This window comes from Schistocerca nitens, chromosome 5, assembly GCF_023898315.1.
Source record: "Schistocerca nitens isolate TAMUIC-IGC-003100 chromosome 5, iqSchNite1.1, whole genome shotgun sequence".
Lineage (NCBI taxonomy): Eukaryota > Metazoa > Arthropoda > Insecta > Orthoptera > Acrididae > Schistocerca > Schistocerca nitens.
This window is the reverse complement of record NC_064618.1, coordinates 101,012,106-101,030,008: the sequence shown is the minus strand read 5'-3', so window position 1 is coordinate 101,030,008 and position 17,903 is coordinate 101,012,106. Positions and strand designations below refer to the sequence as shown.

At 42.9% G+C, this 17,903-nt stretch overlaps 1 protein-coding gene across 1 annotated transcript in view; it reads left to right on the top strand.

Annotated features, from left to right (window-relative positions):
- Positions 1-17,624, top strand: part of LOC126259708 (uncharacterized) — a 56,713-nt gene extending 39,089 nt beyond the window's left edge. Inside the window, exon 5 of the mRNA XM_049956679.1 lies at positions 17,336-17,624. Within this exon, the coding sequence (XP_049812636.1) occupies positions 17,336-17,360 (25 nt within the window). The 3' untranslated portion in view covers positions 17,361-17,624. The remainder of the gene's footprint in view (positions 1-17,335) is intronic.
- The last annotated feature ends 279 nt before the right edge of the window (positions 17,625-17,903 follow it).

Genomic DNA, 17,903 nt, shown 5'->3' with positions numbered 1-17,903 from the left:
CATGTATTTCACCCCTACTGCCTTCATAATTTCATTAAGTGTATTCCAGTCAGCAACGTCAAATACCTCCTCTAAGTTATAAATGCTAAAAACGTAGGTTTGATTTCTTGTATCCTATCTTCTAAGGTTTGTCGGAGTGCCGTGTGATCAAAAATCTTTCTGGAACGTAATGATATTCCCCGACATTGGATTCTATCTTTTTCTTTTCTTAGGCAAATAATTCGTGTCAGTATTGTGCAACCAGGACTTTTTGAACTTGGGTAATATACGCAAACATTAGTATCTACTTTCTTTGGAACTGGAAATATCACTTTCTTCTTGAAGTTAATGGGTACTATTCATGCATGCCGAGTATAAACGTTTAACTTTTTACATAATGTAAGTGCGGCATTCACTACACTAAACGGCAAACATATATCACCATAACTACGTGGAAGTATCCAACTCAGTAATCTTATGTCAATGAGCGTGCTGTAAACTAATAAACAGTAATAACAGAACACTAGCTAATCAACGACTATTGAACGCAACGCTGACCAAATCTCATTAAAAAATAAGTTCATATTAAATTTACATAAATACAAATTTAATCTCTTTGACTGCGTTACTAAGACAAAAGATGACTTACCATTCTCATTGAAAACTGAGCCACCGTTCCTAATGTGTGTGTGTGTGTGTGTGTGTGTGTGTGTGTGTGTGTGTGTGTGTGTGTGTGTGTGGTTTCGGTATAATGGCAGCATGATGGCAACCCGCATGTTCTTCAAAGTGCTGTAGCCCATTAGTGGCTTTGCATTGTTCCACTCCTGCATCAACTTGCCCGTCCCAGAGTTGTATTTACATCAAACGTTCTCAATTAACTTCTAACTAGTTTAACGCGATCGCTACGACTTCCACGCCTGCGTCAACGTGCCCATCTCAGTGTGTTATTTACATCCAACGACCTCGATTATTAATCGGATATATTCGAATTCTTGTCTTCCCCTATATTTTTCGTCTTTACGGCTCCGTCAAACACTGTATAAGTTCTTTCCTGAAGTCTTAACATAAACCTGGCTTATCAGACCAGCTTCTACTAGACTCGACGGCATCACATTCCAAACGATGACCCACTACAGCCCACGACCAGCTAACGAACAGCGTAACTAGAAGCAACAAACTGCACGAATGCCGATCAGGTTTCCGTAAACGTCGCAGATCTACATCTGCCTTAATAAAGGTAACTTACGACCTGAAGCTTGTGATGGATGCATAAGAAGTGACTATCATGAGGTTCTTAGACTTCAGCAAAGCCTCTGATAATGTCGACTTCTACATTTTACTTGGCAGACTTACACCCTAAATTTGTCGCCAGCTGCAGGCGTCCCTCAGGATTCGGTATTAGGTTCGAATCTCTTTTTGTTTTGTCATCAGTTTTGTCTTTTTGCAAACGCCACATGTTCGCTGCAAGCCGTAATTTTTCGCAAGGGCATGCAGCTCTACTGAATGGTTAAGTAATGATGATGGCATCCTCTATAGTAAAATATTCCTAGAGGTGAAATAGTCCCCTATTCGGATCTCCAGGTGGAGAATACTCAGGAGGATGCCATTATCAGGAGGAGGGAAGCTGCCGATCTGCGGATCGGAGCGTGAAATGTCAGATACCTTAATCGGGAAGATGGGTTAGAAATTATAAAAAGGGAAATTGATATGTTAAAGTTGAATAGAGTGAGAGTGAGTGAAATTCGACGGAATGAGCAACAGGGCTTGTGGTGAGGCCAATACAGGGTTATAAATACAAAACAAATAGGGGGAATGCAGGAGCAGGTCTAATGATGCATAAGAAAACAGTTACGCGGATAAGGTACTACGAACAGCACAGTGAACGCATTATTGTAGACACAACAGACAGAAAGCTCACACTCACCACAATAGTACAAGTTTATATGCCAACTTGCTCCGCTGATTATGAAGAGGTTGAGGAAATGTGTGATCACATAAAAGAAATTGTTCAGTTAGTTAAGGTAAACGAAAATTTACTAGTGATGGGGGACTAGAATTTGATAGTAGGAAAAGGAAGAGAAGGAAAAGATAGCTTAATAAGGCCTGGGGGATAGGAATGAAGGAGGAAGCTTCCTGGTAGAAGCATAATTTAGAGCACAATTTAATCATCACTGCCACTTGGTGTAAGAATCATGAAAGAAGGTTGTATGCGTGGAAGATATCATTATATAATCAATCTGAAACCTGCCGGTGTCTTCAGGTAAGATAGAGATTTCGGAGCCAGGTTTTAAATTGCAGGATACTTCCAGGGGCAGATGTGGACTCTGACAACAATTTATTTGTTATGAACTGTAGATTAAAACTGAGCAGATTGTAGAAAGGTAGGAAAATAAGGAGATGGAACCTGGATAAACTGAAAGAGCTAGAGGTTGTTGACGACCGTTAGCGAACGATTAACAAGAACAGGTGAAAGAAATACAATAGAGAAAGAATGGGTAGCTTTAAGAGATGAAGTAGTGAACGCTGCAGGGGATCAAGTAGGTAAAATGACGAGAGCTAGTGGAAGTCCTTGGGTAACACAACAGGTATTGAATTTAACTGCTGAAAGGAGAAAATACGAAAATGCGGCGAAAGGGAATACAAATGTCTAAAAAATGAGACTGACAGCAAGTATAAAATGGCTAAGCAGGGGTGGCTAGAGAACAAATGTAAGAACTTCGAAGCATACGTCACTAGGGGGAAAATAAATACCGCTTACAGGAATATTTGATTAGTAGTGGTTTCCAGTCTGAGCTTTTGATATTGATACAGCTCTTCTCTGCAAAAGTATCTAAGAAGGGAAAGCTGAAGGTAGAAGTAGTATATCGAGGGTCCTTACAATGGTTATGTAGTTGAGGGCAATATTACAGAAATGGAAGAGAACGTAGATGAAGATGAGATGGGAGGTACGACACTGCGTGAAGAATTTGACGGAGCGTTGGAAGACTTAAGTCGAAACAAGGCGCAGGGAGCAGACGACATTCCGTGAGAACTACTCATAGCCTTGGGACAAGTACCCATGAAAAAACTCTTCCATTTGGTGAGGCTGGCGAAATGCACTCAGAGTTCAAGAGGAATCTAATGATTCCAGTTACAAAGAAAGCAGCTGCTGATAAGTGAGAATATTATCGAATTGTCAATTTAGTAAGTGATGGTTGCAAAATACTAACACGAATTCTTTATCGAAGAATGGAATAACTGGTGGTAGCGGACCTCGGAGAAGATCAGTTCAGGTTCAGGACAGACGTAAGAACGTGGTCTAGGAGTAGCGTCTTTGATTCATAATCAAAATGTCTTCGGTCCCGGTTTCGATCCCCGCATTGCCTAAATTTTGATAAATAATCAGCATTGGCGGCCGAAGACTTCCGGCACAAGAAGTCAGCCTCATTCTGCCAACGGTCTTGTCAAAGAGGGCGGAGGAGCAGATAGAGGTTCAGGGCACTCTCTTGTCCTAGGGGTGGGAAATTGCCCCTAAAGGCGGAAGAATCAGCAATGATCAACGACATGAGGATGCAGAAGGCAATGGAAACCACTGCATTAAAGGAACGTAACGTGTATCCACAGGACATGTGGCCTGTAATTGAAGAAGTGTCATGATGATCTCTCCATTGGCAAAACATTCCGGAATAGTCCCCCATTCGGATCTCCGGGAGGCGACTGCCAAGGGGGAGGTTACCATGAGAAAAAGATTGAATAATCAACGAAAGGATAACGTTCTACGACTCGGGGCGTGGAATGTCAGAAGCTTGAACATGGTAGGGAAACTAGAAAATCTGAAAAGGGAAATGCAAAGGCTCAATCTAGATATAGTAGGGGTCAGTGAAGTGAAGTGGAAGGAAGACAAGGATTTCTGGTCAGATGAGTATCGGGTAATATCAACAGCAGCAGAAAATGGTATAACAGGTGTAGGATTCGTTATGAATAGGAAGGTAGGGCAGAGGATGTGTTACTGTGAACAATTCAGTGACCGGGTTGTTCTAATCAGAATCGACAACAGACCAACACCGACAACGATAGTTCAGGTATACATGCCGACGTCGCAAGCTGAAGATGAACAGATAGAGAAAGTTTATGAGGATATTGAAAGGGTAATGCAGTATGTAAAGGTGGACGAAAATCTAATAGTCATGGGCGACTGGAATGCAGTTGTAGGGGAAGGAGTAGAAGAAAAGGTTACAGGAGAATATGGGCTTGGGACAAGGAATGAAAGAGGAGAAAGACTAATTGAGTTCTGTAACAAGTTTCCGCTAGTAATAGCGAATACCCTGTTCAAGAATCACAAGAGGAGGTGGTATACTTGGAAAACGCCGGGAGATACGGGAAGATTTCAATTAGATTACATCATGGTCAGACAGAGATACCGAAATCAGATACTGGATTGTAAGGCGTACCCAGGAGCAGATACAGACTCAGATCACAATACAGTAGTGATGAAGAGTAGGCTGAAGTTCAAGACATTAGTCAGGAAGAATCAATACGCAAAGAAGTGGGATACGGAAGTACTAAGGAATGACGAGATACGTTTGAAGTTCTTTAACGCTATAGATAAAGAAATAAGGAATAGCGCAGTAGGCAGTACATTTGAAGAGGAATGGACATCTCTAAAAAGGGCCATCACAGAGGTTGTGAACGTAAACATAGATACAAAGAAGGGAGCTTCGAAGAAACCATGGGTAACAGAAGAAATACTTCAGTTGATTGACGAAAGGAGGAAGTACAAACATGTTCCGGGAAAATCAGGAATACAGAAATACAAGTCGCCGAGGAATGAAATAAATAGGAAGTGCAGGGATGCTAAGACGAAATGGCTGCAGGAAAAATGTGATGACATCGGAAAAGATATGGTTGTCGGAAGGACAGAGTCAGCATACAGGAAAGTCAAAACAACCTTTGGTGACATTAAAAGCAACGGTGGTAACATTAAGAGTGCAACGGGAATTCCACTGTTAAATGCAGAGGAGAGAGCAGATAGGTGGAAAGAATACATTCGAAGCCTCTATGAGGGTGAAGATTTGTCTGATGTTATAGAAGAAGAAACAGGAGTCGATTTAGAAGAGATAGGGGATCCAGTATTAGAATCGGAATGTAATTGAGCTTTGGAGGACTTACGGTCAAGTAAGGCAGAAGGGATAGATAACATTCCATCAGAATTTCTAAAATCATTGGGGGAAGTGGCAATAAAACGACTATTCACGTTGGTGTGTAGAATATATGAGTCTGGCGACATACCCGCTGACTTTCGGAAAAGCATCATCCACACAATTCCGAAGACGGCAAGAGCTGACAAGTGCGAGAATTATCGCACAATCAGCTTAATAGCTCATGCATCGAAGCTGCTTACAAGAATAATATACAGAACAATGGAAAAGAAAATTGAGAATGCGCTAGGCGACGATCAGTTTGGCTTTAGGAAAAGGGAGAGAGAGGCAATTCTGACGTTACGGCTAATAATGGAAGCAAGGCTAAAGAAAAATCAAGACACTTTCATAGGATTTGTCGACCTGGAAAAAGCGTTCGACAATATAAAATGGTGCAAGCTGTTCGAGATTCTGAAAAAAGTAGGGGTAAGCTATAGGGAGAGACGGGACACACACAATATGTACAACAACCAAGAGGGAATAATAAGAGTGGACGATCAAGAATGAAGTGCTCGTATTAAGAAGGGTGTAAGACAAGGCTGTAGCCTTTCGCCCCTACTCTTCAATCTGTACATCGAGGAAGCAATGATGGAAATAAAAGAAACGCTCAGGGGTGGAATTAAAATACAAGGTGAAAGGATATCAATGATACGATTCGCTGATGACATTGCTATCCTGAGTGAAAGTGAAGAAGAATTAAATGATCTGCTGTACGGAATGAACAGTCTAATGAGTACCCAGTATGGTTTTAGAGTAAATCGGAGAAAGACGAAGGTAATGAGTAGTAGTAGAAATGAGAACAGCGAGAAACTTAACATCAGGACTGATGGTCACGAAGTCAATGAAGTTAAGGAATGCTGCTATCTAGGCAGTAAAATAACCAATGACGGACGGAGCAAGGAGGACATCAAAAGCAGACTCGCTATGGCAAAAAAAAGCATTTCTGGCCAAGAGAAGTCTACTAATATCAAATACCGGCCTTAATTTGAGGAAGAAATTTCTGAGGATGTACGTCTGGAGTACAGCATTGTATGGTAGTGAAACATGGACTGTGGGAAAACCGGAACAGAAGAGAATCGAAGCATTTGAGATGTGGTGCTATAGACGAATGTTGAAAATTAGGTGGACTGATAAGGTAAGGAATGAGGAGGTTCTATGCAGAATCGGAGAGGAAAGGAATATGTGGAAAACACTGATAAGGAGAAGGGACAGGACGATAGGTCATCTGCTAAGACATGAGGGAATGACTTCCATGGTACTAAAGGGAGCTGTAGAGGGCAAAAACTGTAGAGGAAGACAGAGATTGGAATACGTCAAGCAAATAATTGAGGACGTAGGTTGCAAGTTCTACTCTGAGATGAAGAGGTTAGCACAGGAAAGGAATTCGTGGCGGGCCGCATCAAACCAGTCAGTAGACTGATGAAAAAAAAAAAAAAAAAAAAAAAAAAAAAAAAAAAAAAAACTAGCGAGGAAATACTGACGCTACGACTTGTTTTAGAAGACAGGTTGAAGAAAGGCAAACCTACGTTTATAGCATTTGTAGGCTTAGCGTTTGATAATGTTGATCGGAATACTCTTTGACATTCTGAGGTATCAGGGATAAAATACAGGAAGCGCAGGGCTGTTTACAACTTCTACAGAAACCAGATGACAGCTATAATTGTGGAAGGGCACGAAAGGGAAGCACTGGTTGGGAAGGGAGTGAGACAGGGCTGCAGCATATCCCCGATGTTATTCAATCTGTATGTTGAGTAAGCAGTAAATGAAACAAACGAAAAATTTGGAGTGGGAATTAAAGTTCAGGGAGAAGAAATAAAATCTTTGACAGAATTACAATGCAATTTGCAAACCTCAGAGACAGCAAATAACTCGGAAGAGCAGTTGAGCGGTATGGACAGTGTCTTGAAAGGAGGATATATGATGAACATCAAAAACAGCAAAAGAAGGTCGCTTGATATCAACTCTCCTTCAGCATGGAGTCTAGGAATAATAATAGATCTAAATCTGAACTGGACTGTGCTCGTTACTGCAATGTGCACAAAGGCCTCAGCATCTCCCAACGCCCTCTAAAAATTTAAAAAGCTCTTCCCTCTTTACCTGAAAATGAAACTTGTACAAACATTTATTCTTCCAGTCACTGATTTCAGCGATGTTATCCTGGAAGGTCTTTCTCAGGAAACTCGCGACGCCTGAAAGTGGTTATCAATGCCTGTGTTCGTTATATCCGTGATGTTCGACTATTTGATCATATTTCATCATCAACACAGAGCTATCAAGGCTGTGTGCAGAAAATCGCATAGATTTTCATACCGTCTGCCTTCTCTACTGTCTTGACAACGCACAATATGCCTCATATGTCTCCTAGACTTTAAAACTCCTGTCTGAACAACATGGCAAAATCCTTTTTGTCCCACTGCATCGTTCAGCCACTTCCTCGAATTCATTCTCAGTGGCAGGAATCAGACACTCCAATCACTCCTGCATGATTTTAGAGAACTGAATAGTATTTCCAGCTTCAGACGACAGCTAATGACATATCTACTGAAGCAACAATAGTGAATACCACTGTGCTTGTATGCAGTCGTTATCCCCGTAAATCCTTTTTTCCAACCATATCTTCCTCATTTTCAATATCCTTAGCTCGTGCAGTCTCTTTAAACTTCCTATCCTCAGAACTTGCCAAGTTGAAAAAATAAAAAGGGCTTATAGGTATACTGCAGATTTTTTATCTGCCGTTATTGTTATTATTCTCATTTATTATTATTTTCTTTCCTTTCTCAGACGTTATGTCTGGTTAAAAATGGAAAGTGACGCGGACCTTGATCAAGCGTGACTTCCTTTTAACTGTACCGTATGTTACATTGCATTTAAGAACTATCTGGTAATTGAACATGTATCAATAATTACAGATTTCTGTAGTTCTATATATAAATTTGGATGTAGCTGTATTGCGTAGATGTACTGGTCGATATTGTGTGGTATGACTCCTGTAGTTGATAGTATAATTGGTATAATGTCAACTTTATCCTGATGCCACATGTCTTAGAAAAATACACAGAAGAAAACAGGAGAGAAAATTGACTTCCTCAGCCAGTTCGATGTATTTGTTGTATTGGGTATAGATATTTCGATTAGTTGTGTTAATTTCTTCTTTCTATTGGTGAGTATGATGTCAGGATATTTATGTGGTTTTGTTTTATCTGCTGTAATGATTCTGTTCCAGTATAATTTGTATTCATCATTCTTCAGTACATTTTTGTGGTGCATACTTGTATGTGGGAACGTGTTTTATTAGTTTATGTTGTATGGCAAGTTGTTGTTGTATTATTTTTGCTACATTGTCATGTCTTCTGGTGTATTCTGTATTTGCTAGTATTGTACATCCGCCGCTTATGATGTGATCTACTGTTTCTATTTGTTGTTTGCAAAGTCGGCATTTATCTGTTGTGGAATTGGGATCTTTAATAATATGGTTGCTGTAATATCTGGTGTTTATTGTTTGATCCTGTACTGCAATCATGAACCCTTCCGTCTCACTGTACACAGGGTGAGTCACCCAACATTACCGCTGGATATATTTCGTAAACCACATCAAATACTGACTAATCGATTCCACAGACCGAACGTGAGGAGAGGGGCTGTGTAATTGGTTAATATAAACCATAAAAAAATGCACGGAAGTATGTTTTTTAACAAAAACCTACGTTGTTTTAAATGGAACCCCGTTAATTTAGTTAGCATATCTGAACATATTTTACAATGCAACAAACAGCACTGATTACGTATTTGTTTATGTTAATTATATCAGGAGATATTGTAACCTAAAGTTGACGCTTGAGTACCACTCCTCCGCTGTTCGATCGTGTGTATCGGAGAGCACCGAATTACGTAGGGATCCAAAGGGAACAGTGATGGACCTTAGGTACAGAAGAGACTGGAACAGCACATTAGGTCCACATGCTAACACCTTTTTATTGGTCTTTTTCACTGACGCACATGTACATTACCATGAGGGGTGAGGTACACGTACACAACGAGGTTTCCGTTTTCAATTACGGAGTGGAATAGAGTGTGTCCCGACTTGTCAGGCCAATAGATGTTCAATGTGGTGGCCATCATTTGCTGCACACAATTGCAATCTCTGGCGTAATGAATGTCGTACACGCCGCAGTACATCTGGTGTAATGTCGTCGCAGGCTGCCACAATACGTTGTTTCATATCCTCTGGGGTTGTAGGCACATCACGGTACACATTCTCCTTTAACGTACCCCACAGAAAGAAGTCCGGAGGTGTAAGATCAGGAGAACGGGCTGGCCAATTTATGCGTCCTCCACGTCCTATGAAACGCCCGTCGAACATCCTGTCAAGGGTCAGCCTAGTGTTAATTGCGGAATGTGCAGGTGCACCATCATTCTGATACCACATACGTCGTAGCGTTTCCAGTGGGACATTTTCGAACAACGTTGGCAGATCATTCTGTAGAAACGCGATGTATGTTGCAGCTGTTTGGGCCCCTGAAATGAAGTGAGGACCAATGAGGTGGTCGCCAATGATTCCGCACCGTACATTTACAGTCCACGGTCGCTGTCGCTCTACCTGTCTGAGCCAGCGAGGATTGTCCACGGACCAGTAATGCATGTTCCGTAGATTCACTGCCCCGTGGTTTGTGAAACCCGCTTCATCGGTAAACAGGTAGAACTGCAACGCATTCTCTGTTAATTCCCATTGATCATCGAGTGCAATTCTGTCAAAGTCATCACCATGTAATTGCTGATGTCGCGACACATGAAACGGGTGAAAGCGGTGACGGTGCAGTATGCGCATGACACTACTTTGACTCAGTCCACCGGCTCTCGCAATGTCCCGTGTACTCACGTGTGGGTTCATGGCAACAGCAGCTAACACACCAACTGCACCCGCTTCTCCTGTGACGGGCCTGTTACGGACCCGTTTGCGTGCTACGACCATACCTGTTGCATTCATTTGGCGGTAGATATTTTGCAATGTGCGGCACGTTGGATGCTCTCTGTCCGGGTACCGTTCTGCATACACCCTGCAGGTTTCAGCTGCATTTCGTCGACACTCACAAAGACGAGTATCATCTCCGCCTTTTCAGAGTTCGAATACACCATGGTCACAGTTCCTACAACACTACACTATCGCAGACGTCTGGTAACACGGTGTACAACAGTTGGTCTGCGTGCGGAGACGAATGCAGAATAACAATAGCAGCAAGGGCTACATGCGGACACTGCGACAGCTAGACCAAACCACAACAGTGCACTACAGCCACACTCGTAAACACGGTCGTCATCGTAAACATGTCCCTGCAGATGCTGCTCGCCGACCGTGGCCCGTGTTTGTTCCAACACGCAACTGAACGTCGGAGGTTTCAAGCGTCAACTTTAGGTTACAAAATCTCCGGATGTAATTAACATTTTACAATGCAACAAACGTCACTGATTACGTATTTGTTTAAATGTTCAGATGTGCTAACAAAACTAACGTCGTTCCATTTGAAAAAACGTAGTTTTGTGTTAAAAAACATACTTCCGTGCATTGTGTATGGTTTGTATTAAACAATTACACTAGCCCCACTCCTCACGTTCGGTCTGTGGAATCGATTCGTCAGTATTTGATGTGGTTTACGAAATATATCCAGCGGCAACGTTAGGTGACTCATCCTGTATATTGCCTTTTCTTAACCATGTGTTGGATGCGTCTTGATCGATGTGTGGCTGTGTTAGATTATACAGGTGCTTGCCATGTAGTGTTTTCTTTTTCCAATTTACTTTCTTTATATCTGTTGATGTTATGTAATCTAAAGGGTTGTACAAGTGGTTATGAAATTGCAGTGGTGTAGCCGATGTACACTCCTGGAAATTGAAATAAGAACACCGTGAATTCATTGTCCCAGGAAGGGGAAACTTTATTGACACATTCCTGGGGTCAGATACATCACATGATCACACTGACAAAACCACAGGCACATAGACACAGGCAACAGAGCATGCACAATGTCGGCACTAGTACAGTGTATATCCACCTTTCGCAGCAATGCAGGCTGCTATTCTCCCATGGAGACGATCGTAGAGATGCTGGATGTAGTCCTGTGGAACGGCTTGCCATGCCATTTCCACCTGGCGCCTCAGTTGGACCAGCGTTCGTGCTGGACGTGCACACCGCGTGAGACGACGCTTCATCCAGTCCCAAACATGCTCAATGGGGGACAGATCCGGAGATCTTGCTGGCCAGGGTAGTTGACTTACACCTTCTAGAGCACGTTGGGTGGCACGGGATACATGCGGACGTGCATTGTCCTGTTGGAACAGCAAGTTCCCTTGCCGGTCTAGGAATGGTAGAACGATGGGTTCGACGACGGTTTGGATGTACCGTGCACTATTCAGTGTCCCCTCGACGATCACCAGTGGTGTACGGCCAGTGTAGGAGATCGCTCCCCACACCATGATGCCGGGTGTTGGCCCTGTGTGCCTCGGTCGTATGCAGTCCTGATTGTGGCGCTCACCTGCACGGCGCCAAACACGCATACGACCATCATTGGCACCAAGGCAGAAGCGACTCTCATCGCTGAAGACGACACGTCTCCATTCGTCCCTCCATTCACGCCTGTCGCGACACCACTGGAGGCGGGCTGCACGATGTTGGGGCGTGAGCGGAAGACGGCCTAACGGTGTGCGGGACCGTAGCCCAGCTTCATGGAGACGGTTGCGAATGGTCCTCGCCGATACCCCAGGAGCAACAGTGTCCCTAATTTGCTGGGAAGTGGCGGTGCGGTCCCCTACGGCACTGCGTAGGATCCTACGGTCTTGGCGTGCATCCGTGCGTCGCTGCGGTCCGGTCCCAGGTCGACGGGCACGTGCACCTTCCGCCGACCACTGGCGACAACATCGATATACTGTGGAGACCTCACGCCCCACGTGTTGAGCAATTCGGCGGTACGTCCACCCGGCCTCCCGCATGCCCACTATACGCCCTCGCTCAAAGTCCGTCAACTGCACATACGGTTCACGTCCACGCTGTCGCGGCATGCTACCAGTGTTAAAGACTGCGATGGAGCTCCGTATGCCACGGCAAACTGGCTGACACTGACGGCGGCGGTGCACAAATGCTGCGCAGCTAGCGCCATTCGACGGCCAACACCGCGGGTCCTGGTGTGTCCGCTGTGCCGTGCGTGTGATCATTGCTTGTACAGCCCTCTCGCAGTGTCCGGAGCAAGTATGGTGGGTCTGACACACCGGTGTCAATGTGTTCTTTTTTCCATTTCCAGGAGTGTATTTATGTGAGTGATTGCTTTGTGTATTTTGCTAGTTTCTGCTCGTTCTAGAAAGAAATTTCTTAAAAACCTACATTATGGACAGGTAGACAATTTATGTCGATAAATCCCCTTCCTCCTTTCTCCTTTCTTTCTGCTTAATGTAAATCTTTCTGTTGCTGAATGTATGTAATGTATTCTATATTTGTGGCATTGTGAGCGTGTAAGTGTATTGAGTGCTTCTAGGTCTGTGTTACGCTATACCAATACTGACCTACTCATATGGAGTAGTGAAATGGAGTAAGTATTTATAGCTTTTGCCTTGTTTTTTACTGCCAATTCTGTTTTCAGTATTTTTGTTAGTCTTTGTCTATATTATTCTTTTAGTTCTTCTTTGTCTGTATCCTAGATATTTATAGGCATCTGTTTTTTCCATCGCTTCTATGCAGTCGCTGTGGTTATCCAACATATAATCTTCTTGTTTACTTTGTTTTCCCTTGACTATTTTTCTTACATTTGTCTGTTCCAAAAGCCATATTTATATCATTGCTGAATACTTCTAAAACTACTGGCAGCAACAAATCAACAACTCAACCAATTACTAAAGATAACAGATCATCCATGTATAGCAAATGTGTGATTTTGTGTTGGTATGTTCCAGTAATATTGTATCCATAATTTGTATTATTTAGCATGTTGGCTAGTGGGTTCAGAGCAAGGCAGAACCAGAAAGGACTTAATGAGTCTCCTTGGTATATTCCACGCTTAATCTGTATTGGCTGTGATGTGATATTATTTGAATTTGTTTGGATATTAAGTGTGGTTTTCCAATTTTTCATTACTATGTTTAGGAACTGTATCAATTTAGGATCTACTTTGTATATTTCCAATATATGTAGTAACCATGAGTGGGGTACACTATCAAAAGCTTTTTTGTAATCAATGTATGCGTAGTGTAGCGACCTTTGTTCCATTTTAGCTTGATATGTCACCTCAGCATCTATTATCAGTTGCTCTTTACATCCTTGTGCTCCTTTGCAGCAGCCTTTTTGTTCTTCATTTATGATTTTGTTCTGTGGTTTATGTGTCATTAATTTCTGTGTAATGACTGAAGTTAATATTTTGTATATTGTTGGTAGGCATGTTATAGGGCGATATTTTGCTGGGTTTGCTGTGTCTGCTTCATCTTTGAGTTTCTGATGAGTTATTCCTTGTGTAAGTGTATCCGGGACTGTGTATGGGTCTGCAATGTTACTGTTAAATAATTTAGTTAGATGTGAATGTGTTGAACTTCTTTAGCCAGAAATTTGCTGTTTTATCTTTTCCAGGGGCTTTCCAATTGTGCGTAGAATTAATTGCTCGGGTGACTTCATGTTGCAAAATTATCACTTCAGGCATTTGTGGTATCATCTTGTATGTGTCTGTTTCTGCTTGTATCCACCGTGCATGCCTGTTATGTTGTACTGGGTTTGACCATATGCTGCTCCAGAAGTGTTCCATGTCTGTTATGTTTGGTGGACTGTCTATTTTAATGCGTGTGTTATCTATTGTCTGGTAAAATTTCTTTTGGTTTGTGTTGAATCTTTGATTTTGTTTCCTTCTATTTTCACTTTTTTTTGTATCTTCTAAGTCGTTTCGCCAAAGCTTGTAATTTTTGCTTCTTTTCATCTAATTGCTCTATTGCTTCTTGTTGTGAGATTTTACCTAACCTTTTTCGTTTTTTGTCTGACATTTCATTTCTTATAAATTGTGTTAGCTGTCCGATGTCTTTTCTCAGTTTTTCTATTCTGATCTGTAGCCTGTGTTGCCATGCTGGTTTTGTGGGTTTCTTCTGTGTGTGGGTTGGTTCTGATCTCTGCCTAGTGTGTATATTTAGTGTAGTGAGTGCGCCCATATAAACCAGTAGTTGTAACTCTTCCATAGTTGTGTTTTCATTTATTTTGTTGTGTATGATTGTGTTGATAGTTTTTATTGTTGTTTCGACTTGTGGGCTATTTGGTGGTCTATGCAAGAATGGTCTAATGTCTGTATTTGTGTCTTTGTATTCTATATATGTCAACTGAAATTTTTCTTCTATATCTAACATGTGTGTCACTTCGTGTTCTATTTGTGCTTGTGCTGGTGGCTGTCTTAAAATTTCATTTTCCTCTGATTGTTTAATTGGTGCGTGTTGTTCTTTGTTTGTTTGCTCTGGGATGTGTGAGTCCATTACTGTATTTTCTTCTTCTGATTGCACATTATTTTGTTCCAGTATTTGTTGTACTTGTTGTTTGATGTTTTCTAATTCTGACTGGGGTATCCTGTTATTTTTTATTATTACACGAATCTGATCAGCTAGACGTTGTTCTGTTAAAAATTTTAATTCTGGGTATCTGGTAATAAATGTTGTGTGTACTTGTGATCTGTATCCAGTTGTGTTGGTTCCTAGGTTTGTTGCTTGGTAATAACAGAACATGAGGTGTCGATTAACTTCATCTGACCATCTCATCCTCTGTCTTTGTTTTCCTTCTAGGGTGGTTGCAGGAAGCATATCCTGCAAAACACCTCTATTTGGATTTAAATCATTTTCCAGTTGGCTAGCAGTGTCGTTACCATTGTGGGCGGGCATAGGGTTCAAGCGTCGTCCCCGACCATGACGGCGCTTGTCCGAGGCTTCTTTAGTTCTGTCCTGAACCAACTAATCACACTAAAAGGGGGGTTAGCCCTATTAGTGGTTTGTTCTTTTCGTCGCCTTTTACGACTGGCAGAACATACCGGAGGCCTATTCTTTTCCCGGGCCTCCACGGGGTTTATTATTATTATTATTATTATTATTATTATTATTATTATTATTGGCAGCAGGAGCAGTACTAGAAGTACTGCAAATATTAACTTTATTAGTTCATAGTCAATATTACTCACTTTGGTTCTACAGACTCTCAGATGATTTTAATGCTAATTGTTTAACTTGACCTGATTAGGACCATCCGACTACGGTTTCACAGATTCAGTATCTTTTTTTTCGTCACAGTTACCTAAGCAGTAACAATTTTAAGAAGACAAAGAAAAAATACATATACAGGGTGGCCCATTGATCGTGACCAGGCCAAATATCTCACGAAATAAGCGTCAAACGAAAAAACTACAAAGAACGAAACTTGTCTAGCTTGAAGGGGAAAACCAGATGGCGCTATGGTTTGCCCGCTAGATGGCGCTGCCATAGGGCAAACGGATATAACCATAGCGCCATCTGGTTTCCCCCTTCAAGCTAGACAAGTTTCGTTCTTTGTAGTTTTTTTCATTTGACGCTTATTTCGTGAGATACACTCCTGGAAATGGAAAAAAGAACACATTGACACCGGTGTGTCAGACCCACCATACTTGCTCCGGACACTGCGAGAGGGCTGTACAAGCAATGATCACACGCACGGCACAGCGGACACACCAGGAACCGCGGTGTTGGCCGTCGAATGGCGCTAACTGCGCAGCATTTGTACACCGCCGCCGTCAGTGTCAGCCAGTTTGCCGTGGCATACGGAGCTCCATCGCAGTCTTTAACACTGGTAGCATGCCGCGACAGCGTGGACGTGAACCGTATGTGCAGTTGACGGACTTTGAGCGAGGGCGTATAGTGGGCATGCGGGAGGCCGGGTGGACGTACCGCCGAATTGCTCAACACGTGGGGCGTGAGGTCTCCACAGTAAATCGATGTTGTCGCCAGTGGTCGGCGGAAGGTGCACGTGCCCGTCGACCTGGGACCGGACCGCAGCGACGCACGGATGCACGCCAAGACCGTAGGATCCTACGCAGTGCCGTAGGGGACCGCACCGCCACTTCCCAGCAAATTAGGGACACTGTTGCTCCTGGGGTATCGCCGAGGACCATTCGCAACCGTCTCCATGAAGCTGGGCTACGGTCCCGCACACCGTTAGGCCGTCTTCCGCTCACGCCCCAACATCGTGCAGCCCGCCTCCAGTGGTGTCGCGACAGGCGTGAATGGAGGGACGAATGGAGACGTGTCGTCTTCAGCGATGAGAGTCGCTTCTGCCTTGGTGCCAATGATGGTCGTATGCGTGTTTGGCGCCGTGCAGGTGAGCGCCACAATCAGGACTGCATACGACCGAGGCACACAGGGCCAACACCCGGCATCATGGTGTGGGGAGCGATCTCCTACACTGGCCGTACACCACTGGTGATCGTCGAGGGGACACTGAATAGTGCACGGTACATCCAAACCGTCATCGAACCCATCGTTCTACCATTCCTAGACTGGCAAGGGAACTTGCTGTTCCAACAGGACAATGCACGTCCGCATGTATCCTGTTCCACCCAACGTGCTCTAGAAGGTGTAAGTCAACTACCCTGGCCAGCAAGATCTCCGGATCTGTCCCCCATTGAGCATGTTTGGGACTGGATGAAGCGTCGTCTCACGCGGTGTGCACGTCCAGCACGAACGCTGGTCCAACTGAGGCGCCAGGTGGAAATGGCATGGCAAGCCGTTCCACAGGACTACATCCAGCATCTCTACGATCGTCTCCATGGGAGAATAGCAGCCTGCATTGCTGCGAAAGGTGGATATACACTGTACTAGTGCCGACATTGTGCATGCTCTGTTGCCTGTGTCTATGTGCCTGTGGTTCTGTCAGTGTGATCATGTGATGTACCTGACCCCAGGAATGTGTCAATAAAGTTTCCCCTTCCTGGGACAATGAATTCACGGTGTTCTTATTTCAATTTCCAGAAGTGTATTTGGCCCGGTTAGGATCAATGGACCACCCTGTATACACGGTACTGGATCAGTAATAATGACTCTTATGTGTAATGTATAATATTTTACGTTAATTTATGCACTTAGTTTATAATTTACAGTATCATAAAGCACATAATTTATTCTCAAGCAAATGTTTTCATTTAATTTGCCTATAGGTGCACAGACAAACAAGAAGATTGAAGCACCGCGGCTTCTGGGTAAGACTAAGGCAACAGAGTACCTCATCACTATGTGGAGCTTCTGCCACGTCCACAGCCATTACGGACCACGATGGCTGAAACTGGAACTCATAGTGTCTCACAACCAGAACATGGACATCTACAATGATCATAGACATAAGTTCGACATCCATTCTTTCAGTTGTTTATTACTACCAGCAGCAACAAATGTAAATAACTTTTACATAACTAGTCAAAAGACAACTGAAAACGTTACATTAACTAATCTGTGTTTCAAGTGTTTGATTGCCAATCTGTTCACAGACATATGCCAAGTAAGAAAACTCTATATGTTGCACAGCTCAACCATACAACTCAGCATAGCCATTTCAACAGTACTACCATACTAAACATTTCTTTTTCTGGCGTAAATAAAAACAGACATATTAAAATATGTTTTATACGAACTCATCTTGTGGTAAATAACTTCAAATAAAAACATATTCAAGAATGAAGTATGCAAACGTCACCGAATATCGTGTTCACCACATAGATGCAGTTCCAG